Consider the following 25738-nt stretch of genomic DNA (forward strand, 5'->3'; position numbering starts at 1 on the left):
GCACACACACACACACACACACACACACACACACACACACACACACACACACACACACACACACACAGGCATGAGAAGAAGCAGGACTGTAATCTACACTGACATTGACCACTGCCTGCCGGCCACTCAGTTCTCCACAGCAGTGTTTCCCAAATGATGGATGGAGACGACAGACAGTCCCCTTCGAGTCACAGTTGAAGTCTGGGTTGTGCTCAAAGTCTTTTTTTGGTGGGTCAGTGGAAAATGTGGGTCATATCACCACCAATTCTTGGGAGCCATACAGACTCTTAACCTGATATCTCTATTAGTATCTCTATTATGTAAATGTTATTATACGATTCCATTTGGAGCTGATGGGATAATGGGGCTGATGGGGAGTGCTGCTCAGAGAGGGGACAGAGTGTATACAGTATGTCTCGATGTGTGGGCTGAGACTTAGTTATTCTGATAAGAGAGACGTGGGTGGAGGCCCTCCGGAATCCCGGGTCAGAACCTAAAGTTCTGCCAAGAGAAGAGACTCTCTCTGTAGCATGTTTTCTCTCACATGTCTTGAGAGGAGCAGAGGAGATAGCGACAGATATTTCAAATGTTCGGTGACGGTCGATATTCCTAAATGGAAATATCAATGTTATCCCGCATTGCCCCCCCCCCCCCCCCCCCCCCGAGAAAAAATGGCTTCCTCTAAAATACACCTGTGACGAGTACAAGTGCTGAGTACACTGATTTGGATACAATTATAAGTCAGCCCTCCAGGGGGCGAATCACACGCAGTGGAGCAGCAGCATCTTGATTGACAGGGTGAATGATATGGCTAATTCAATCTCCCTACAGCACACACACAGGCGTAGAGAGGAGTGGTGCACTGGAAATCAAACGTGCACTTACTATGTACGCGCAGATGGGGCTGAAGGCGTAGGTTCCGCACACGTACAGGTGAGTGCTGTTCACACGCAGTAAAATCTTGATGTAATTGAAGCAATCAGTCTGCATTTAAAGACACAGGAGAGAGAGCATGGTTATGATGATTCATCTGTTCCTCCAGTCCCCTACAGAAGGCAGTCTGGAGGGTAACTCAGATAGGAAGGAGTGAGAGAGAGAGAGAGAGAGAGAGAGAGAGAGAGAGAGAGAGAGAGAGAGAGAAAGAGAGAGAGAGAGAGAGAGAGAGAGAGAGAGAGGCTCGTTGGGCTACCATCCAAGCATATCTCCACATTACTTGGCCGGAATTAATTGCTTCCAAATAGCCTGGGAGGACGTTTGGCAGCTGTGTGACATACGTCTGAGTGACTGTCCAAGAACGGAGAGCTGATTAGAGTATCTTCATCAAGATCCCAGTCCACAAGCCTCTGCCCCCCCCCCCCCCCCCCCCCAGCCAATCAATCAAGTCATCAATGAGTCATACTAGAGAATAGACTTCCAACAATCACATCATAATTTGACTAAAATGACCTCCCAGGGTGAGGCCTGGGAGGTGGTACTATATCTGTCGAATTAGAAACAAACCAAAAAATCACTCAAGCCATCACTTGCTGAATGGAAAAGTTCAACTTCAATGGAAACTTCCACTGGTTAAGGTGTGTTATTGAGTCCATTGTCAGTACTGTGAATGTCTGAGAACTGGCATGGAAGTGTAAACACAACCACTTGAGTCACCCATCAACAGTGTTCTCACCTGCAGGTCTTTTCCTTTGAAACTGCACTCTTCTCTCTTCCCCTCAGGAGTGCTCCATGTCAGCTGCAGGACAGCACAGATGTCAGTCAGTCACATGAAACACCCGAAAGGCATCGTCTGTAACCTCCGGAAACAAATAAACAACAGGTACTTGACCGTTCACACACAGACGCACACGTGCGTACTCACATTCCTCTGTAGCTTGGCTCTGCTGATATCAGTGAGGTTGAGGGCGAAAAGAGTCTCTCTGGCTCCGACATAGAGCATGTTATCTTCCTTGCTGAGGAGGAGAGAGGTGTAATTGAAGACCCCGTCTACTGTGAATCTTTTGGCTGACCTCTCCTTTGCATCTGGAGAGAGAGAGAGACAGAGAGAGAGACAGAAGTGAGAGGAAAGAAGAAAAAAAGTGTTATGACAAAATCAGCCTGCAGTACGCACTCACTCATGCACTGTATTAGTAGTAGTAATAGTAGTAGTAGTAGTAATAGTAGTAGTAGTAGTAGTATTAGTAGTAGTAGTAATAGTAGTCGTAGTATTCCTGTAGTAGTAGTAGTAGTAGTAGTAGTAGTAATAGTAGTAGTAGTAGTAGTAGTAGTAATAGTAGTCGTAGTATTAGTAGTAGTAATAGTAGTAGTAGTAGTAGTAGTAGTAGTAGTAGTAGTTGTAGTAGTAGTAGCAGTAGTAATAGTAGTCGTAGTATTAGTAGTAGTAATAGTAGTAGTAGTAGTAGTAGTAGTAATAGTAGTAGTAGCAGTAGCAGTCGTAGTCGTCGTCGTAGTCATAGTAGTCATAGTAGTCATAGTAGTCATAGTAGTCATAGTAGTAGTAGTAGTAGTAGTAGTAGTAGTAGCAGTAGCAGTCGTAGTCGTAGTTGTAGTATTAGTAGTCATAGTAGTCATAGTAGTAGTAGTAGTATTAGTATTCGTAGGCCTATATGATATGAATGGCAACAGAGAGAGTTGAGTACAGTACACAACTGAATTGCCATGAGAAACCTGTTCAAAAGTGCAATGTCTACAAACACGCTCCAATATGTCCTGTGGTCTGTACAGTATCTGTGTGTGGTCACAAAACATCATGTGCAGCACGGAGACAGACGTTGTCTCTTAATCAGAGACACCGGCGCACCGTGTCATTACTGACAGAGCTCCTTCAGGCTGTTTGTGCCATTCCCATGACAACCCCCCTGTCTGGCGTTGCATGCTCTCTTGTCTGTGCTGACTGCAGTGTTACAGGAGGAGCTACAATACACTGAGATGCAGAGAAAGAGCCAGGACTCGTCGTCACCTGATTTGGTTGAATAAAGCTGATCTGGCCCCCAGGATGTCCACAATAAAAGCAGCAGCTGGAGGAGTGTGTTAGTGTGTGTGTGTGTCTGTCTGTGTGTGTGTGTGTGTGTGTGTGTGTGTGTGTGTGTGTGTGTGCATGTATCTGTGTCTGTGTGTGTGTGTGTGTGTGTGTGTGTGTCTGTCTGTGTATGTTTGTGTGGCTGTGTGTGTGTGTGTGCATAAATCAGTGTGTGTGTGTGTGTGTGTGTGTGTCTGTGTCTGTCTGTGTGTGTGTGTGTGTGTGTGTGTGTGTGTGTGTGTGTGTGTGTGTTGTGCGTGTCTGTATGTGTGTGTGTGTCTGTATGTGTGTGTGTGTGTGTGTGTGTGTGTGTGTGTGTGTGTGTGTGTGTGTGTGTGTGTGTGTGAGCGTGTCTGTATGTGTCTGCGTGTGTCTGTGCGTGTGTGTGTCAGCAGCCTCCAGTCCTGTCACCCTCTCTCATCACCTCTGGAGGAAGGCTGCAGAGGGAGGGCCTGTGCTCACTCCCCTTCACAACCCCTCACTCTCGCCTGCAGCCACATGTCAAATCATTGACTCTCACTCTAAGCCCTCCACATTGGTGTCAAAGCTCCACATTCGGCACACGGTTGCAGGCTAGAGGTCTTCTGAGTCGGCCCGGGTCAAACAATTTATCTTGACTCCACTCCGATATGAACAAAGTGGAGAACGTGCTGTGATGCAAACATAATCGACACGTGTATAAAAGCCTACTTTGTGATCCGCTGAGGACACTATAGCCAACATCCATTAAGAACGTAAAAATGGACATGGACTTATGTAGAAACTTAAAAGTACAGAGGAGTGCCATACATGATTTATCGTTTTACCATTTAGTTGGTTCCACACCAGTTTATAAGAGAAGATACAGTGTGTGTCGGTGTGTGTGTGTGTGTGCGTGCGTGTGTGTGTGTGTGTGTGTGTGCGTGTGTGTGTGTGTGTGTGTGTGTGTGTGTGTGTGTGTGTGTGTGTGTGTGTGTGTGTGTGTGTGTGTGTGTGGTTGCTCTCTCAACCTGATATAACCCCAACTTACAGGGCAAGAGGTTGGTAGAGACTTCTGTCCCCCAGGGTAAACTATACAGTAATAGCAGTGCATCACTGCAGCAACAGCGGGCCTTTGGGGGGCCGCAAAATCCGTCTGTAAAACCACAAGAGGATCCTCTCTACATAGCAAAACCCACTGGGGCTGCTCTCTCTGTGTGATTACAGGATGAAATGGAGGGCTGTTCCACGCTTGGGCCATTTCCTCCTTTCCCCTCTCCTCTCCTCTCCTCTCCTCTCCTCTCCTCTCTTCTCCTCTCCTCTCCTCTCCTCTCCTCTCCTCTCCTCTCCTCTCCTCTCCTCTCTTCTCCTCTCCTCTCCTCTCCTCTCTTCTCCTCTCCTCCCCTAGAGCTTTGGGCAAATTTAATGGTGATTTACACAGGCAAAGACAAAGGCTAGAGCTTGAACCAAAACAAGGGCTTAGAGAGCTTTTCACAGAGAAGGATATCTAGACAATTACTCCCAGGAGTCCGATCACCACTGTCATATGCTCCAACCACCGCTGAGGGAGACACAATGAGGCGGGTAATTGTCTACTATTAAGGGAATCCATGTGGGTTATGAATAGTGTGATGCTTTACAGTACATTCATAATTGCAGGCAACCATTAATCACTTCCCTGTGTGCATTGTGTCCCACTGAAACTAGACTGAAGGAGTATTGTTGTGTTAGTGAGCATGGTCTTTCACTGGCGCACCATATTTACCCATGTTCCACAAGGTTGTATTCAGAAAATATAAGGCATTTCAAGAATTCATGTGCTCATAAATTATTTAAAAAAGCATTTTCATGCTGATAACTTGATTGCAACCCAAGATCATTGGTCAAGTGTCTAAGATAATAATGTGTACTGATTCATGAAAATGATCCTATAAGTCCCAATGAAATGTATCAATGGTTTGAGCGATTCAACACGTTTCCAGGAAATTGGAACATATGGAATCTCAGGCTTTGGCAGAAGACGTGCAGCTGCCAGGAGAGCTGTAAAAGCTGTTCTTATTTTGTGAGTAACATCTATTCACTTGGCACAGAATGATCAAGACATGTCAAGTGAAGATTCTAGATTTCTATAAAGACATTTTTACAAAAGTGAAGTTCATTTGTAAAAATGTGTGTGAGAAAAAAACAACCTTGCCAGCATTTATGAGGCACTGCAAAGAGATGGCAGTGTGATTACCGCAACATGTGATAGCACTTGACCCAGTCTGACCACTTGACCTCAAGGAGACAACATATGATTTGTCAATTGTCAATAAAGCCCATTCAAGCCCTCGGGCCACAAACCCCAATATTGCAATAGAATAACTGTGGGTCAGTCAACAACAGCACAGACTGCTTCATTCAGGTCATTATTACAGTGCTCTGTAACACACATACACACACACGCACACACACCCGCACACGCACGCACGCACACGCACACACACACACACGCACGCACGCACGCACGCACACACACACACACACACACACACACACACACACACACACACACACACACACACACACACACACACACACACACACACACACACACACAGTCCCACAGTCCCACAGTCTCAGTCTCAGAATCCACTCTATTGTTGTGTGAGAGTCTGAGGTTGACTCCCGGGGGCCATTCCATGACGACGCAGTCCTGGAAACGCTGTGGTGGTACTCTGGGAAGAGCCTGGCCTGTTAAGAGGAAGCACTCAAGAGAGGGAGGGAGCTGTGCTTCTAGTGTCTATTGGGGCCAGGGAGAGGGGGGGGTGTTAGGAAGGGCAGGCAAGTGGGCACTGTGTAATGACTGAAGAGGCACAACATATCATCACTAGTTTGCCCTGGCCTTGTTGAGCCCTCTCCCCCTCCCTCCTCCCCCCTCCCCCCTCCCCTCCACCCTGGGGGACTGTGTTTTAAGTATCCTGCCCGCAGTTCTCAAGCTCCACTGTGCTACAGTATTATCAAAAGGACATCTCATTATTGAGGCCCACAATGTCAAAGGCAAACTGTGGAAACCAAGTTAATAGAGGCTAGGTCCAGTAATGCACTCACACTGGACAGATGGCTCATCTAAAAATGACTACAAGCCAGGATTTTTAAAATAGTTTTTTGGGGTTTTATCGGCAGATGTGCCTGACAATTCTGTATGTATGCAAAGGGAAATGCATCGACCGAAGCTTTGAAAATGACCTCGCCACAGTTTTTTTCCCCCTGTCCCCACAGGGATTGTTCTGTAACTGTTTTGAACATTCATTTGGATAAGACTCTGTCCGTACAGACAACGTTGTGACGATCACAGCTCCTAGTCTCTCTGTTTCACAGAGAGGCTTGGAGGCATTCATCACAGTCCTATTTAACCTGCTGGCTGGTACTGAAAGAGAAAGCCTCCCCCTGTCACTCCTGCCAATCGCACCTTGGCCTTCCTGTCTGTGTGTGCCAGCTCTCTTACCGTATCACCATTCCCATGCCCCTGATCCACACCCTCAGAGAGAGAGAGAGAGAGAGAGAGAGAGACAGAGACAGAGACAGAGAGGCAGAGACAGACAGAGACAGACAGAGACAGAGACAGAGAGAGACAGAAAGAGGCAGAGAGAGAGAGAGAGAGAGAGAGAGAGAGACAGAGACACAGAGACACAGAGACAGAGAGACAGAGAGGCAGAGAGAGAGAGACAGAGAGAGAGAGGGAGAGAGGGGGAGGGGGCTTTGTATGGCTCAGAGCACTTCCTGTGTGACCCCACACTGCATTGACAACACAAGTGCCTTAGAAGAACAACATACAATAGAAGCCAGTGAATAGATAGCTCAAACTAGGGGCAGCTGGAAGCAATATGAGATCATTACCATCATTATGTAATTAAATGTCATTTTTGCAAATGACACTGCTAAATGGATGGTAATATCCACCCTGCCTGGCTCACTAATCCATTTAGGGGGAAATTAATTACGTGGGGCTTTTAGGGAACTCTCTACATTTTGTTGCAGTGAATTTCCCAACGGGTCTTAGTCCAAAAAGCGCAAAGTTAATTAGAAGCATGGAACATCCCCTCTAAAAGGCGAATGTGGAGTAATCTGTCCTTCAGTGGGGGAGATCAAAGTGCTTCATTTTGTAGGGCATCCAACTACGGCAGCGGCAGCCTGATTCATTCAGCGGCCTCTCTTCTGGAAGGGGGGTATCAGCTTTCACAGCTGTGTGTGCAGGGGTTTGAAGTTTGCATTCTTCATTAGAGACACACATTGTTCTTGTTTATATAAATGATGCAGAACTACAAGGACACAGTGATGGACCTCATGTATCTCCAGTACACATCACTGACTGTGTGCCAATGGGACAACATAGAGCAGCGTTCTCCTTTAAAACAGGGCCAGATTCTGTCTATTCATGTTGCAGTCTGAGTCGGAGAGAGAGAAACACGTTCTATTTCTGTTATTTTCTCCCACTTACAAGGCACACTGTCTTCATTAAGAGGATGAATGACATCATAACCGGGTGTGAAATAAAGTTACGAAATATGCTGTCTGTTTAAACAGCCTTTTCATTTGATTCTATGTCAAACCAGCAGAGGACCTGGAAATAATCTCATATATGTGTATTGAGACCAAGAGCATGCTATGGAATCATGAAGGAGGTCCGTCTAATGCCCCATTTCCAGCCGTCTGTCCATAAACATGCCCCAGATGAAGAGACTTACATGGCAAGAGGCCACCCTGGACAAAGGGGGATAAGCGCTAAGCAGGGCAGAACAAGCGTATCATCCGGGGGAGAGAGAGAGAGAGAGAGAGAGAGAGAGAGAGAGGGAGAGAGAGAGAGAGAGAGAGGGAGAGAGAGAGAGAGAGAGGGAGAGAGAGAAAGAGAGAGAGAGAGAGAGAGAGAGAGAGAGAGAGAGAGAGAGAGAGAGGGAGAGAGAGAGAGAGAGAGAGAGAGAGAGAGAGAGAGAGAGAGAGGGAGAGAAAGAGAGAGAGAGAGAGAGAGAGGGAGAGAGAGAGCTGGGCACAGCCTAGCACTGCAGATGGTAATCTGTGATGGAGCGCTGCCTATCGCTCACACACAGAGCAGACCTTCACAACCAAAACATACAGGAGCACAAATCTCTGCACACACCCTACATGTGGAGCTCCGTAAACTAACTAACCAGACTCAAGAGCTTATGGTGTTTCTAGTAAGTCCATCCATAAGGTTGTAATGTAGGCTATCTGTCAATAACATCTGGTTGGAACAATATGACCAGGCCGAGGTACCATTTCTGACCAGCACCATTTTCTCATGGTTTTATACACTCACCGAACACTTTATTAGGAACACTATACTGATACTGGGTAGGGCTTCCCTTTGCTCTCAAAACAGCCTCAATTCTTCGTGGCATTGATTCCACAAGATGTTGGAAACATTCCTTTGAGATTCTGGTCCATGATGACATGATTGCATCACGTAATTCTTGCAGATTTTTCAAGTGCACTTTCAAGCTGTGAATCTCCCGTTCTACCACATCCCAAAGGTGTTTTATTGGATTCAGATCCGGTGACTGGGAAGGCCACTGAAGAACACTGAACTCATTGTCATGTTCATGAAACCAGACCAAACCAGTTTGAGACGACTTTTGCTTTGTGACATGGTGCATTATCATGCTGGAAGTAGCCATTAGAAGATGGGTAAATTGTGGCCATGAAGGGCAGCAACAATACTCAAATAGGCTGTGGCATTCAAGCGATGATTGATTGGTATTGACGGGCCCAAAGTATGCCAAGAAATCCACTACACCACCTCCACCATGAGGAGGTGTACAGGTGTTCCTAATAAAGTGTTCAGTGAGTGTATATCAACAGTGCCATCTCGTAACAATTAACTTGAGCTTTTTCTTTAGTTGATGTCCGAAACAATAAAAATTGATGTAGAGTACAACATTGTCTCAGGCCACCATTGTGTTTCTGTACTGTGGGAGCAAGAGAAAGAAACTGACACTGTTAAACAAATGCATGAAAGGTGTCCAGGAAGTGTAATGAAATAGCAGGGTACTGTAAGCCTAAATAAACACAGACATCTGAGAGAGCTGGAAAAACACTGTAAAAATGTGCATAGTGGAAGAGTTAGAGTTTTGAATGGGGTGGGGTGAGAGATGAGTCAGGTTAATTGAGGATTAGTCTAAGCTTGGAGAGGTGAGGTCATGCTTGGAGAGGTGAAGCCATGGTTGGGACACAGGGAGCGGGAAGAGAACAATAACAAGAACAACCCTGGCTGTGGTTGGCAAGCTAACCCTTGCCAACCACAACCAGACCATGAAAACACAGTATCCTAAGGGGCTAAGTGATGTTTGATATTCCTGTGGGTCTTTCTGCTCCACCTGTACCAGATACACTCATATTCCCCTTTCATCTCACAGTTCCACACCTGTCTCATGTCACTATCAGTAGGCAGATGTCACACACACGCGCACACACACACGCGCGCGCATGCACATATGCACGCACGCACACACACACACACACACACACACACACACACACACACACACACACACACACACACGTAATCCATAAATCTATGCCAGCAACATACTTGTTCTTACAGGACTATTATTTGAGCGCGCTGGTATCAGCCAGACCTTTTCTCCCATGTTTCTTTTCAAATGGATGTGACTGCAAAAGTACAGATACAGTTCACCCAACTGTCAATATTATGCTTAAACTCACAGAGGAAGTGGTCAACACACCCACCCAACTCCTGGGAAACAATTCTGTAACCACTGACACAGCTTGCACTAAGAGGCTCTTCCAGCCTTACAGGAACTCTCCCAGAGGGGACCGACCACAGAGCAAGGTCAGAACCCCCCCATCATCCTACTGTAATCCTTTAAGGAGAAAGCAGGCTACAGTCCCCGGTCCATTGTAAATGCTAACATAGGGCACAAGGCTATCAACAGTTCTAACTGAATTAACCTTATTGAGCGGCTGCTATCAGTGGAATGGTGTGGAGGTGACAAAGAAGAAGCATTAACTATGATATCAATGACAGTTGGAGCTGCTTGCAGGATCAGGGTAGACAAGGGACAGAGACAGAGATAGAGACAGAGGCTCCGTATGGCATCTGGAGCGCATTAAGACATCAGGCCACCAGGAGATTCATTAGCAAGCTGTGCCTGTGAGGCTGCTGTTAGTGTAGGGAACGGCTTGGGGTCCCTCTTGTTAGCATGAGGTAGCTAGCTCACGAATGGTAGCGCTAAGTGAGCACCATGGTGATGCTGAGAACTCAAGCTAGTTTAAACACGAGCTCTGTAAACAGAGGATGAGGAGGCTGTTTGCCACAAGATCAGGCGGTGAACTCTGAAGTTACATGCTAATGATGTGAACAACACAGAATACCAGCTTTGAGTGAGTTGAGTTTAGTGGAGTTTTTAACAGGAAAAGAACATCTAATTGAACGCTGTAGGTATTCACCATGGAGGTGGATTAACAGGTTTTCATGCCCATCGTAATACTTTATTAGGAAAAGGAATGAAATGAAACTCCTCATTTACACGGAAAAGTATTTCCAAAAGTCGTAAACCCCTGCAATTCGCAAACAACATAACTTGCACCTCAGCTGTAATTAAACCCGTTCCCAGAGGGGAAAGAATGTTACACTGCCACCCCGGGTCTGCTGTTGGTCAGAAAGCTGCATGTTGCTGACCTCGGTTCAACCTCAATATGGTGCTCCACAACGTTAACCAGCCGTCGACTGGGGACCTCTCCATGACCCCCTCCTCCACCCCCGTAGGGAGAACTGGAGCATCGGTAACATGCCATGACCTTGTGTAGTCAGTCCCCTCGGTCTGAGAGCACAGTGGGGGTTCAACCAGACTGGCGTGAAGGCATGCTGAGTTCAGCACCACAGTTGGGATGTCCCTACCACAACGCCGCGGAGATGAGAGTGTGGGAGCGATGAGGGTGTTTTCACAGGGCATGTCAACGTGTGATTTATGAGACGCTCCCTCGTGAGTTGGAAAAGGTGGGTCTCGTAAACACTGGCGATATTAAGATCAATGCTCTTGCTTTTCATGCTAGATACAGATGGATGATACTGCTGCAACGTTAGACCTTTTATGTACAGGGAAGCCTATAACATTGTCATCTCTGATATGAGGCTCAAACATCAATCACATATCTATTTGCCTTGGCATTATATGCATACTGTATACAAACATTGTCATATGTACTCTACAGTCTAATAGGATAGTATTGTTCTTTCAAGGAGCACAACTCATCTAGACAGTGGCCCAGGAAGCTGTACATAGCTGTACATGGCCTTTGATGGCCAGTATGCCTTTGGCAAGGGGTCGTGGTCTAGTGGAGCTGGTCTAAGCACCCAAGGCCAGACCTCTCCCATTGCAACACATTACACAGGCATGGACACCAGCTCACGCATAAAGGAAAGTAGATCATATAGGCAAGGTTACACTGTGCCATTCTACCATATACAGTATCTTCGCTTGGTAGATCGGTGATTTCACTTGACAAGATCGTCATTTTGAATTACTTCAATGAGAGTGACTCCACAGGCCTAAACACTGTCCTATGGGATGAGAACAAAGCTCTTTCTGTGTATGTGCTTAGCAGCATTCACAATTAATTATGATCTTTCTTAATAGTGCTGAGGGCAAAGCCCTTGTGCTGAAGTAGACCGTGACTGCATGCGTAGTGTTTAACAGAGAGTTGAATAGATCGACGGGCAGAGAGAGCTTACATAAACCACTTATAGGTGTCCCTTTAAATGGCATTCTAGCACACTAAGCTCTCCAGCATGGTCCACATTAAAAGGCAGGAACAAAAGAGGAGCGAGAAGCAGATGTAGGCTGAACCCATGATCCGTCCTGATAGGCGCATAATGAGAACCAGACGAATGTTCACACCATAACACACACAAATCCCCATTCATTATTCATGGCAGATTAGACTCTTCATTAAAGGCGGAGGGAGGGACGGAGAGGGACGGGGGGGAGGGGGGCGGGGGACAGGGGGAGGGGGGAAGGCGGGGGAGTCTGTCCAGGAAAATGTTGCTGCCGCTGGGGCTGAGCAGGGACTGGCCTGTCCTCTCCATGGGCACGCTGGCAGGCTGGCAGGCAGTCAGGCTCACATACAGACAGCCAGATAGGACCAGGAGGCAAAGAGGCGGGTGGGTAAAAGGGTGGATGGGCAGCAGGGGAGGCTGGCGGAGGTACACATCAGAGGACGGGGCTCATTGTAATGCACGGAATGGAATGAATCAGTAACAGTATCAAACATGTGTTTGATACCATTCCTTATTCCATTCCGTGCATTACAATGAGCCCATCCTCCGATGTCTACCTCCACCAGCCTCCCCAGATGGGGAGAGGAAGGGGGGAGTCAGATGAGCAGATGGCAAGGAGAGCCCAGCGAGTTCTGAAGGACCCGTGTCCCTGAGGCTCATAGCACGGAACGTTGCTTTGATGCAGTAAAACAGTGTGACAGGTAGGAGAATGGTAGAGCACCGGTACTGACGTTAGCACGCAACGGCAGCTCCCATGGCCAAGCCACGAGCAATCAGCCTCTCTATGGTCATAAACATCAGGCTTTGTTTACTCTACATGAGGGTGTTTGCTTACGAGGACACTGTCACCACCGGGCACTCATATAGTGTAGTGTACACCACTCTCTCTGCCTATTCCCAAGCACTCTCTCTCCCATGTCTATGTGGGTTGTTTTTGTTGATATGTTTAAATTAGGGCTGCCAAAGTTTTTGAAAAAAAAATCAAAAAACATCTGATGCAGATTATTTTGTGTTTTCTTTTTTTTTTTCTCTCTTTTTTTTGTGACATCTACAACCCAATGTAGAGTTTTGTTTCCAATGAAAACGTCTTTATTTAGGTCTAAATTTGACCCGATCAAAAAAAACGATCAATGCGATTAAGTGGCTAACATTTTTTGCATCGTTTGACTGGCCTAGTTTAAATGTCACTTGCCATGGGAACCTCAGCACTTTCTTGTCGGTTTTAGTGCTCCAGCTAGTAAACGGTTATATGAGTGTAACTGGAGGACTTTATCATGAGTGGGAAGCCCGTTCCCTTTTACTGCTGACCCTCTCTGAGTTTAAGAGCTGTGTGTGAGTCCCACTGTAGTTAAACCAGGCTGTTTCCTTACGTTGACCCTGTTGGGAAGAAAGCAAGGTTCCAAAAACAATAGCAAGAGGTAGTGTAACGTGATCCTCTTTGTCTTGCAGCTCTACATAACCACTAAATGTGCTTACGGGGGATACCTAATTGAATAATTGAATCTTCTGAGAAACAATGATTCTGAACAGAACACGACCTGCCAACACAAGGGAAAAGAAAAGAAATTCTTGGCCTGAACAGTTCTGTACTGTACATCTCTCATGGGAAACACTGAGCAGAACAATGACATTTTGGTTTGACGTGTTTTATGGTAGTGTTCAAGATCCGTGCTTCACCCTAAAAAATGCGTGTCTCTCTGTCAGAACAAGGAGAAGTGTGAAGCTGAAGGGCCTTTTCAGCATGTGATTGATGGTGTGTGCTGTTGTGAAACGCTCCGTCAGAGCAGTGCTGTGGGCTTTGTGGAGGTAGGCAGGTGAAAGAGATTACCTGTTACTATAGAGGTCCTGCAGGAGAGGGGATGCAGGCTCAAACAAGCAGGCAGGGCTCAAACCTGAGGGTTAGGTGACCCACTTTAATCCATGCCTGGGCTCACATGAACCACACTGGGCTTAAGTTAGATGCAGATAGTTTGACAATGCAGTCTGAGCAGACGGTTTCCCTGCCAGTGTGTGCTGAAAGAACTACAACTGATCCCAGTAGCTGAGTCATGGGGGATCTACAATTACAAGCTATATCCCTAATACCGGCACAGTGGATTTGCATCATTATTGATGCCCCCGCTCAAATAAAGTTTAGGCTCTTCTATAAACACAGAGATGCTACAGTATGCTTTGGTGCAACAACAAAACAATCTATTGCTGGATTTAAAGGGATGTCCTCATTTAAAGCTTGAGCCCCTGCTCTCCAAACACCATCTGCTGTATATACCTATTTAATTAATTGGGTGTCAAATAATAATATATTATAATATATAATATATGTATCACATCAATGTGCATGGGAGTCATCCATTGCTTTAGCTTTGTGTGAAAAGTGTCATCAAGCCTGGCAGAGCATCACTAAGCTAACATCCTCTGTACTGCCATTATATCCTGGTGGTCCTCTGTGGCTCAGTTGGTAGAGCATGGCGCTAACAACGCTAACAATGCTTAGGTTGTGGGTCTGATTCCCGTTGGGACCATATATACTGAAAAATGTATGCACTCGCTGCAATGTCAGTCGCTTTGGATAAAAGCGTCAGCTAAATGGTGTATATATATATCCCTTTTCTTCTGTCTTGCAAAACCACGACCCGCCAAACTTCATACAGATTCATAATCAGGGAGCACTTTTAGATGCAGAGAATGGAAGAGCACTTTGTCATGTCATTCATGATTCCTATGCTCAGGTGAACATGAGGAGAAATACATCTGCACTGACAGCAGAAGTGTGTTGATATGTATAAACAAATCATAGTGCTTAAGTCAACTGTGTAAACAAACCATTAGTATGTAACAGAGATAGGAGTGTAAGAAAAGTGCAAGACCTCACCTCATGTCTATGGAGACTGTGTTACATTGTCCTGATTAAGTCCCTGTACAAGCCCTTGTTCATTTTGTAATTACCTCTGACCTGCTGAAACTTGACAGACCCACACTGATGGGAACTGCCATTCATTGCATGGGATTAAGCTGGCTTTACAACCATTAAGGTTTAGACATGGGGCAATGCACAGTCTAAACCGCATGGATTTGAAACATTTCACACAATTGAGCATTCAGTTGTGAATGTTCCTTTAGCTTTTGCAAATGCATTAAAATATCTTACAATGATAGCAGAAGTCAATCAATGGGAACCAAACACCATGTGTGTGTATTATCACTGACAGGAGCCTAGAATACTGAGAATAAATGCCATAATACAATATCTTGGATCAAGTTACAACAGTTAGAACATCCTCTCTCTTTCAGAAGGAGAACATTCATAGTCAGGGCAGCCCTATCCTGAAATATGCTACTGGCTTCCCAGCAGCATTCCAGTTATGTAAATGTTGTGTTCCAGCTCCGTCCCTCTGTGAACACCCCTGAGCCCACAGACACAGGGTCTAAGAAAGGAACAGCCCTGCTCTCGTTTGTCTGTTTATGAACGTCAACGCCTAGCGGTACTGTCCATGGAAAGTATCCCACAAAGCCCTGCCTGAGCCCCAGGAACCTCCAGAGCTCTCAGCACCCTGGACGAGCCTGGTAGGATGACCCCACACTGCACGCTTCTATTATTTATAGATGAATGACACAGGCCCTAGGAGCCAGGAGGCCAGCTCCCTTACATGCTCTTCACTAAATGGATGATCTACACACACGGGTCAGTGAGGAGGGCACACCGGCAGGGTAAACACGGTGGCCTCTCTCTCTCTCTCTCTCTCTCTCTCTCTCTTTGTTTCTCTAGCGTTCCAAGGAATGTAGAGAGGTTTCTCACTGTGACTGATCCAGAAGGAGAACTGAAGACACAAGAGGAGGACGACACAGACATAGATACATGACCGTAAGGACCCTGGGCCGTTGTATGGAGTTATGGAGGTGATGTCACTTACTGTAGGAGAAGCTGAGGCGTGGAGTGACATCGTCTTCGGTGGCGGCTGCTTGAACAAAGGCGGCCAGTAGGAGTAGAGTGAGGGCGGGGAGACAGAGCGAGGCCATACTTATTGTCCACATGGCTCCTCAGGACTGCCAGGCAACGGCGCAGTGTTTGCCTTTCAGGATTTTGGGGAATTCATGAAGAGTGTCTTTTTCTTTCCCCTGTGTTTATTTTTTTCCCTCTCCCTCTCTTCCTGTAGGTCTGCGCTCCGCTCCTGAATGGGAGACCTGTGCTCTGTTGTGAAAGTGAAGCAGAGTAGCTCCACCCGAGGCTGCAGACGACGCTGGGCTTGGAATGACGACCTCTGACCTTCAGAACGAGCCTCCCAGGGCAGCCAGCCTCCTCAAATCAGCCTCCATGCACACACACCACCCCTGGGTCTCTGCTGAGATCTGCACACATGGACAAAAGAACATTCATTCAGATTAGTGTACAGTGTGCAGGGTTTCTCTCTTGGAATCATGGAACATTGCTTTGAAAAAAACAAAACATTTAGTTACCCGTAGCACACATATGTTTCAGCATTAACAAAGGTTTCAGCCATAAAGGCTACTGGCTACATAGCAGGACAGGTACTTCAGGTTGAGTGTACTTTTCCTCTGTTTTTTTTGTTTTGTTTGACGTAACTGAGTGGATGTATATTCATTTCATAGCCTATGGCCACGTCTGTCGGTTAGTAGATGGGCAGAGTGCACTCTATACCTGGAAGAAAACAAACACATCATCTGTCCCGTTAACGCTCCTATCAGATCATACCTGACAGCTGGACAGAAACAGAGCGCAACAGGACAGAGACAAAGCCTCTCTTCTCGACCGGGGCTCAGGCTGACCTTTTCACAACACGTTAACATCAGACCCCAGGTTGTGTGGCTCTGTTTTCAGTTTCCGTTTCCAAGGGTAAACACATAAAGAGCGCATAAAGAGATATCATTTGGTAATGAGTCACAACATAGTGAGTCATAAATTAGCTTGGCTCTTAAGGGCATACATTTCCCTGTGCGGGGTAGCCTACGAAGGTCAGGTTAATTTGATAGTGTCATTTTATGACAAAACACCCTCAAGCCCTGACAGCTGCTGTCTTTATCTGCTGGATGTGTGTCTGTGTGACACAGAAATGCAACTAGAGTATTTCTTGGAGCCATTAGTTGCTGTTGTTTCTGTTCCAAGACAATGAAAAGGTGTGTCCCTCTCAGATAACGGCTCCTGTTGCAGAGGCTGTCAGAGGCAGTCTGACAGTCTCGCTATGCTGTAGCATAGAGATTTTACTCTACTTTTACTTTACTTTTTTCCATTTCATACAGTAGCATACATGAAGTAAGCAGTAACAAGAAAACACAAGGAAACACGGTTATATTAGCTGTTCTGATTCCATTATGTTGCAGCAAGAGAAGAGGAAAGTGACCATGTGTTTAATCATAATTGATCATATTATAAGACATTTTGTTTTCATGGTACATAAAAGCCTTTCTGGTCCTGTATGCTTTCAATTATGTCCTCTTGAAAACGTATTAGAGGAAATTGGAACAAGTGAGTTGAGGTTGTTTGCCAGCTATTTGTGGTGGGGTTTGATGGAAATGAAAGGGCCAAATGCCCACAGGATAAGCTTCAGTGATTAAATATGTTTGCACACAGCTTCAGCACTTCTCTACTGACTAATGGATCAATGATAGTCAATCTTTTATGTGCTCTGCAAATCCAAGAGAAGAAACTGACTGACCCTTCTGCCCACGTAGTCCACAATAAGACATAAGAAAGCAGGAAGACAAAACCACAAGGGCAACTTGTATGTAATAATTGTACAATAACATCAACAATGTGACATAGGTGTGACAGAGGTGTGGAAAAGGGCAAGGCTTCTTTAGTGACAGTATGTAACTTGATGCAGACAGCCACACTACCTCCACACAGGCAGCTCACCGAAGTGGTTTCTATGACTGGTGCCCCAGGGGGCAGTCCTTTAAATACAACCAAGAGGGGGTTCTGTTACATTGCAGTTTGCAAGTCAATATCAAAAACTAGCAAAGCTATTTCTGGTTTCTATCGAGATATTCCTGACTCCCAGTCAATAATCAGCCTGATGCTAGTCTGGGGCCAAACCACCTCTCTGTGTGAAACAGGAGAGTGAGTTATAGGAGGTAGAATGCTGAGGCAGACACCGAATAAAGAGGGAGAGACAAAAAAGGGTTACTTTTACACCTGTGATAACACACTTGAGATTCCCACTGGGGAATTTACTCTGAAACTCATTATGGATTCTGTCGCTTGACTCTCACAGTGCATTTATTTTGGAATAACACTGACTATGAATAGACGGGCAAATTAAGTTACAAGTTAGTTTTCCCCTGAGAGGTATTTGTCATCTTCTTTATTGTGTTGAACAGTTTTTTTATTGTCGATATAGAGAGGCTTTGTTTAGAGGTAATGCTGAATAACAGATGATACAAATGTATCAATGTCAGAAAGCCCCTCAGGTGAAGAGAGCCTTGCCACCTGTGCATGCCCACACATGGAGCACCTCATATTGGCTTCCTAATGAATTAATCAGGAGCATCTGGATGAGATGGGATACATGTTTTTACTCTGTCAACACTGCCGCTGGTCTCCCATTTCAAATTACACTTACTTACTTGTCACCCAACTGCAACAAAGACAACAACAACAAGTCTATGCAAATGTGAAGGATTTTAAAAACCCATAATCCTACCTTGGCCCTGGCTGTATCCCCCTTTCAGAGACCTAGTCTGGCTGTACAGGACCTCCTGCCAAGTGCCTTTGAGCGATGTGTGGATGGTTGCGTGCAGTAGGCAAGGCTGTAGTGAAAGCCACATCAGCAGGGGAGCCAGCCACTAGCATCATTAGCTCTTTGTGAGGAGCAAACTGGAATCCCAACTGACCAATGAGCAATATTGGCTCCATTGAACTTCCTATTGTTTGACAGTGAGACGTGGATCCGTGTATGCATCAACGTGAGTTCAGCTGAAACACGAGGAGAGCCGAACTCAACATGAGTGAGAAAGCAACTCTGATAGCAGAGATTAATATGGAGCTATGTATGGTCCTTATCTCTCCACTCTGGTTTATCTGAAGGTAATACTGAATCCTCCCATTGTCTTACTATAATCTCTTTGAGGTCATGATACCTTATCTTTTCGAGAGCCTCTTCATTAGGATACAATCACGTTTGAGGACTCCTTTGAGCTAGTAAATGTCAAAGTTTAAAAAAAAACAAAAAAAACATTTGGTTTCCCACTTAGCAGGCATTCCTTTTTGGATACAATTTTAGAGAGATACTTTACTGTCTCATACATCCAAGCATTTGACATTCTTTTTTTTTTTAGCAAAATAAACATCTAATTTCCTCCTGTATACAGATAATGATTCATATTAAGTGGTAGGAGTAAAGTGTCTACATTGTGGCACAAAGAGGCTTTCTCTCCAGACAGACACTGCATAGAGTACCACGGTATGAGCAATGGAAACAGTTTTGACTGTCCATTCACTGTAAGGGATTAATTGGGGGAGGAGGTGACCCATAAATCAAGCGGTCCTTTCTCAGTCACTGTCAGCGTCACTGTGTAGTGCTCTGTCTACTGGAAGCAACTAGATACTGTAGCCAGACAGACACATGAGAACTGATTCATTCACAAGGCTGAGATGAAAATAAAACAAAGGCCAACAAAGCAGCAAATCAATGGAGAGGAGTGCTTATGAGGGAGGCTCAGCTGACAGCTTGTCAGCCAGCATGCTGAAGTGTCTTAATGATATTATCTTTAGAAACATGAATGTTTCCGTTGCCTTTCCAGAAAGCCAATGTAGTGGTTGAGTGACGTGAGTTTATTCAAAACAGAGTGAAAGCCTTCAGCCAAATTTGATAGATTAACTCCATCAAACTTAAATGGTATAGTTCTATGAAAAGGTCAGAGTAATGTGAACAATATCTTTCTCACAGTATCAAAATACCTCGTAGAAGGGGCTGACTTAAGAGGAAATAAGATTTATATTTACCAAACTGGGAAACTCCCCATATCATTTACAGTACCAGTCATTTCCTGGAGTACAGTGGCTTCAGTTAAACCCAGTGTATATCACTGTATTGCACACAAGTCTCTCCCAGGATACTCCAGCACACCATATAAACTCCATGAGTCATATAAATAGCAGTGCTTAGAGCCTACTGCTGAAACAGGTGGTATGACTATCAGGTTTACAATTCCAGTCGGGGAGGGAGGGGTCAAGGCTTCCTGAATTCCAATCTGTGACTGAGACTGTTGACCAAAAAACTTTGATTGATAAATAACCCCCCCGACTCCCCCCTCCCGCTTCCGGCATGCCTGTCATCTACAAACACACCTGTAAACACAAGCACGAGCCACCTGCGTCAGTCATACCACCTGGGCCGGACCAGTCACATGTTCCCAGATGTGGCCTTAGGCCTGGGATCAACACCTCTGCTTCTCCACGCTGGTGAAGGAGCCTCAGATGTGTGAGGGAGGGAGGGAGGGAGGGAGGGAGGGAGGGAGGGAGGAAGATAGGGAGCAGATGTGTGATGTGGAGGATGTGTCATCTGTCAGGAGGGGCTTTAATGCGTAGAGGAAGACAGCACATATGGACGTATGGAGAGGCTGAATCATGGCCCCGTGGGAGCGGAGCGTTGACACAGTCCTACGGCAACACTCTCAGCGTCTTTCCCAACCAGTCACACAGATCTGAAGATACTGCTGGAGAAGATAAGAGCTACGGAATTGAAGAAGCACTTCAGAGCCGAGCCGCAGTATCGGGGACAGAGTGACTGACAAAGCAATTCCGGAATTTCCACGAAGGAGCAGATATCGTCACGTCGTCCTCCGGATACTACTCCCATTACGCACATCATCGTTCCTTTCATTGGAACGCTTCTCCAGTTCATGTATTGAGTGGAAACTCTGCAGCCAGTCTCTGTGATGAGGTGACTGTGGGGTCTGAAAAAGGCCAAGTCATCCCTGCTTGGCCCATTTCAAGTCCAATCCCCAGACCCAGCTTAGAGTAATTAATGGCTCATTCGTTCCTGAGTGAACCATCCAGCAGTAATTATGACCATATGCTATTTCAAAAGGCCTTTAATTGCCTAATTAAAAACTTATTAAACTATTGAACAGAGATACGGGACATTTTGAACTTAAGGTTAGGGAGTGTAGAATTCATCAAGCTTCCTCTACCCCCGGGACTTTTGACACATGGTCAGTCGATGTTAATTTTATTACAACTGCTGACTACAAAAAAAATGCATCAAATTTGAGGATATCAGCCACTGCGAGTGTATTGATGGGGTTAATGTAATATATGGCTGTGAAAGTGGATGAGAATATTTCATCACCTCTGTCTTTGAAACCTACACAAGTGCCTGAATCAACCAGCTCTCAGAAGTGAAAATATTGGAGATGGTATTCCATTTCATTCCAATTCCCCCCCCTGTGCAAATTTCCATAACAGATGTGGAGCCAGCAGAAGCAGCTCACTGATGAAATGTAAAGTAGCTATGCTGCTGTGTCCGTAGGCAGGCCTGCTATCACTATCAGGGCTGTGGAAGGTGAGGGTTGACCAGCAGGGGCTCCTCTCTGTGGAGGGGCTAGTACATTGATATTACGGGGGAAGGAGAACTAGACCTGATCTATCTTAGAGAGTATGCACGTTTGACATATGGCATCCTGTTTAAAGGCGAAACTATTTCGCTGCCTGAAAAGATCATACTTTTCTGCCATCGATTATACCATGTCAGTTCTTTACCAGAGGTTCTGTTGGTGTAGACATCATCATATCAGGGGATCTTAAAAATCCTAACTGATCAAAGAAATAACCTAATTACTGTATATGCCCATTGAGATCTGTGCTGTGGGCAGTTTTGTCCTGTGAGCAGTGTTGGATGAACTGAGTGAGACAGAGTTGGCACTCACAACCTCCCTTCCGATCGCAGCCAAGACTTTTTTTTTTCCTGGCACGGAGGCCACATCTCCCTGTCAAAACACATCAGGCAGGGTCTAAATGTGGATTAAAACCTTTCGTGTGTTGTCATGAATAAAGTTTCAAAACACGTTTAATGCAGAGGGAAACTGAGAAAAAGTAAGAGAAGGACCCATTTTCCGTATGATCACATCCTCTTAAAGGAATTGTACTGAGAGCTGATCTACTTTTGGAAGGTGCCTTGTTGATTCTGCTGAAGTGGCCTAATTCTTTTATATATATTTTACCCTTGTCACACCCTGTATTGTGCATAGAGACAGCTATACTTCCGCTTCAGTGTATCACACAATATGTATGTGGGACCATTTTCTATTTGATATGCATTCGCACGTGTCCCCCATGGTGTGTTCCCCAGTGAGTTTATGATAAGTGATTCTGAGAGAACATTGAAGGCTGAATTCGATGGATCCTCCTGGGTGTCTCAAACACAGGTCCACTCAAAAGGGTGTATCAAACATCGTATTCAAAATTCATTCAACAAAAGATGTACAATTCCCTGCCCTACATGAGCAACAGATATTCCCCGTTGGTATGCCTAACACTTTAGCGATTATATTCTCTTTTCCACAAATCCCAATATTTCAATGCATGACACAATTGTATACAATGTATAATGTGTGTATAATGTGTGTATAATGTGTGTATAATGTGTGGCCCATGAGGGGCTGTGTCCACCGGACATGTTTTTAGATGGCTGAAATAAAAGCCTTCCTGTATTTAATCACCTGGATCAATAATTAATGCTGGCCTTTGCTTTGATGATACACACTGACTGTGATGAGAATACAATTATACGGTTTACAACTTTATTATTTGTCAACACAGGGGGCTTGTATGATGGGATCTGAGGCATGAATGAGTCCACAGGAGTTGTTCAGACCCAGATAAGGAAGTGTATTCGCTGAGCTATAAAACGACACTTGGCTGCGATCTCAGTCCTTTGAAATGACTGAGAGAGGGGTTCGCCTATTGCAATCATGTTACAGTATCTTCTCTCAAACTCCATCAAAGCTCGCCCTGATTGGGCTCCAACTGGTGCACTTTTCACAAATTGTACTTTACGAATACATGCAAAGTCACCGATTATCGCCTTTTCCCTGAGTGTGCTGCTGTGATTATGATATATTCAACTGAATCAAAGTTGCATTCCCCCTTCTCCATCCTCATCAGCAGCTGTTAGAAAAGTCAGAACACTTTCATCAGAGAGAATCTGTTGAGCCTCCTGGCGTCCAACACTCACAGGGATGCTCTACATGCTGTCTGAGCAAGTGTCATCTCAGATGAGTTTAACAAGCAGTAGTGGGACAGGAGTTAAGTGCTGGCTGAGGCCACAGCCCTCCTCTCTGACTCCAGTACTGACTGGCCCCTGGCGCAGGGCTCTTGTGCTGGGTAGGGGACAGAGCTTGGCTAACTATCTCTGGGTATCCAGTGAGGAAATGCACAGACGCTATATGTACCGCTGACTGCAGGATTATGGAGAAGTCTCTCCATTCCCCTTCTCCATAATACAAGACTGAAGGCTTGGGATTTCAGAAGGGCAAACAGGGCCGTGGACTTCATGATGCCTCATATGATTAAAGGCAAACCAGATCTGGGAAGCTGAACAATCTTAAATTCATAGATTATTCTTAAATACCATAGATCTACAGTGTTAGATATTGACTGATATAAAGAAACAAGTCTGCCAGAGAAAATACCTAGGAAAACACTCCATGTACTCAATAGACTTTCATTAGAAAAATAGCAGTAAAAGCTATCCATTCAACTATACAACAACCTCTCAAGTGTGCTCAGTGCTAAATTTCCATAGCGCTTTGAGTGAGCTGTTAAAGATATCAAGCCCTGCTGTTTTTTTATGAGGGGTCATGGCGTCTGCGAGACACAGGTGAGGAGCTGTTAAAGTCCTGGCTGCAGTAAGTAGGTCAGGCCTGTTGAAACACTTGCTCCCGTTCTAAATGTCTCCAATTGTTTGGAATTATCTCCCCATATCTTTCTCTCTGCGTTTACTGTAGGGGCAATATTGACCCTGCCGGACGAATCGCTGATAAGCATGCTAGTGTACTAGTTCCTGTTTTCTTTCAGTCCTGACTGACTTTATAACCATTGGCCTAATCATGGCAGGACCCCATTTCATTATTGCTGTAAAGGTTTATTGCAATTATTCCCTTTAAAATTACAGATCAAGATTTTACAACATATACAAACACAATCAATGTTCAATTTACATCAATCAATGTTCAATTTAGCAATCTTATAATGGGATAGTCACTCAAACAATCAATAGTTATTGATTACTAGATGGAACCAACATAAATTATATTGATATATTCAAATGAATCTCCAACAAAACACCCTTAGGCATTAGGTGATTAGGGATGAGGTGAAATGTTGAGTAAATAGATAGATAGAACAGTAAACAAAAGACAGACTAAAAAGCATTTCAGAATGTGAGTCAATGAGGCCACAGTGCCTCAGTTCACTGCGCTATTTGTAATTTAGGCTTGATGACATCACAGACTTCATTGAAATAGCCTGAGTCACTGAGGTACACCGAAGCTATGAGACCATAGACTTCATTCAAAGAGCTGGAATTCAATCTTTTGTTGTCCACTTTGAAATCAAAAAGGTAGTATGGCATTCTTGAACTGCAGTAAACAAAAGCAGCGTGACTGTCCTCTCTTGATGTCCAAAGAGAGCAGTTGCACACATTCCAGTGGTTTAGAGGCTTAGACAGACGCTCAGGCTACTGGCCGATGGGCAGTGTGCTTAGCCCATCCATCACTGCGTAAGGCTGATAAAGGGCTCAGGACAACACTGCTCCTCCACATGCCTATCACTGACACAGCCCTCAGCCACCCCCCCTCCCTCCTCCTCCTCCTCCTCCTCCTCCTCTCCCTCCTCTACCCCCTCCTTCTCCACCTCCCTCCTCCTCCTCCTCCCACGGACGGTTCCTGACAGATGCCTGCGCCCCTGTGTCTATCAGAGAGCCGCTCCTACAGCTCTGGTGCTCCCATTACCTATCACTCTCGCTCCCGGTGTCCATCTCTACGCTGAACTCAGGTCAGCAGCACATCACATCACCTTCACTCCATATCAATCAATGGACCCCCCAACCTCCTACTGTCTCAGTAAAAGACACATACAGTACAGGGGCGGCACGCTATCTGTCAATGACATGGCACTCCTCCTGCATGTGTGTGTGTTGTTAATACCCATATATGAAGTGCAAAGAAAGCAACTGACTCAATATGAGCAATATACTGGAGCATTGAGGATAAGATTGATCATTCATCATGACTGAAAGGGGCAAGTTGCATACAATAACACTATAATACAATATTATCAAAACAATGCACTCCTCGTTGTTCTTATTTGATATAGGACGAGTTGTGTAGTAGACGATAATTCGCATAATGATAAAAAAGCTGTTACAACCATGAAACCAGTAATATTAAAATCATAGCTGTCCAAGTTTAAGCTGAATCCTAAAGTTGCTATAATATGCATACTGCTCCACCTTTGTACTCAGGCTGTGCTCAGTATGATAAGAGGTTTCTCTTTGGGCTGGCTGCTGATGGCATAACATGCTCTCTAAGCACTTTGAGGAAGAACTCCAAACCCTGTTACACTGCAAAGATTGACTGTCAGATATTCTTTTCCAATCAGGTTCACTAAATCCATTGACAGAGATATGCAAATGGAAGTAGAACTGATCCTGGGGCAACAGCAACAAGCAGACACTCTGACTTGCTGATGTCTGTGGTTCTTCTTGTTCCTCTGCTTCTCTGCTCTGTCTGCACTGTAGCCTTGACATATGTGGGAGATTATATCAAGCACCAGCCAAAGCCCCTTGGTTGCCTTTATCTGGCAGACAGACGTCTTTTTGGCCAAGTCTGTGTCTACGGTGTTTCACCTCATTTGTGAGATCCATGTGTGGGGTGCTGGGCCCCCCACGTGCAAGTGACCTCACTTTGGGAAAGATCAATAGCATGCTGTTCATTCCTTAGCCCACAGA

General features: G+C 45.3%; 1 protein-coding gene across 1 annotated transcript in view; it reads right to left on the bottom strand.

Moving 5' to 3' along the window:
• Positions 1 to 25738, bottom strand: part of sema4ba (sema domain, immunoglobulin domain (Ig), transmembrane domain (TM) and short cytoplasmic domain, (semaphorin) 4Ba) — a 45491-nt gene that overhangs the window by 12625 nt on the left and 7128 nt on the right. Inside the window, exons 2-5 of the mRNA XM_083667354.1 lie at positions 15683 to 16118; positions 1859 to 2019; positions 1670 to 1732; positions 886 to 984 (exon numbers count right to left, since the gene is read on the bottom strand). Coding sequence (XP_083523480.1) covers positions 886 to 984; positions 1670 to 1732; positions 1859 to 2019; positions 15683 to 15803 — 444 coding nt within the window. The 5' untranslated portion in view covers positions 15804 to 16118. The remainder of the gene's footprint in view (positions 1 to 885; positions 985 to 1669; positions 1733 to 1858; positions 2020 to 15682; positions 16119 to 25738) is intronic.

The sequence above is a fragment of the Argentina silus genome (genome assembly GCF_951799395.1).
Source record: "Argentina silus genome assembly, chromosome: 3".
NCBI lineage: Eukaryota > Metazoa > Chordata > Actinopteri > Argentiniformes > Argentinidae > Argentina > Argentina silus.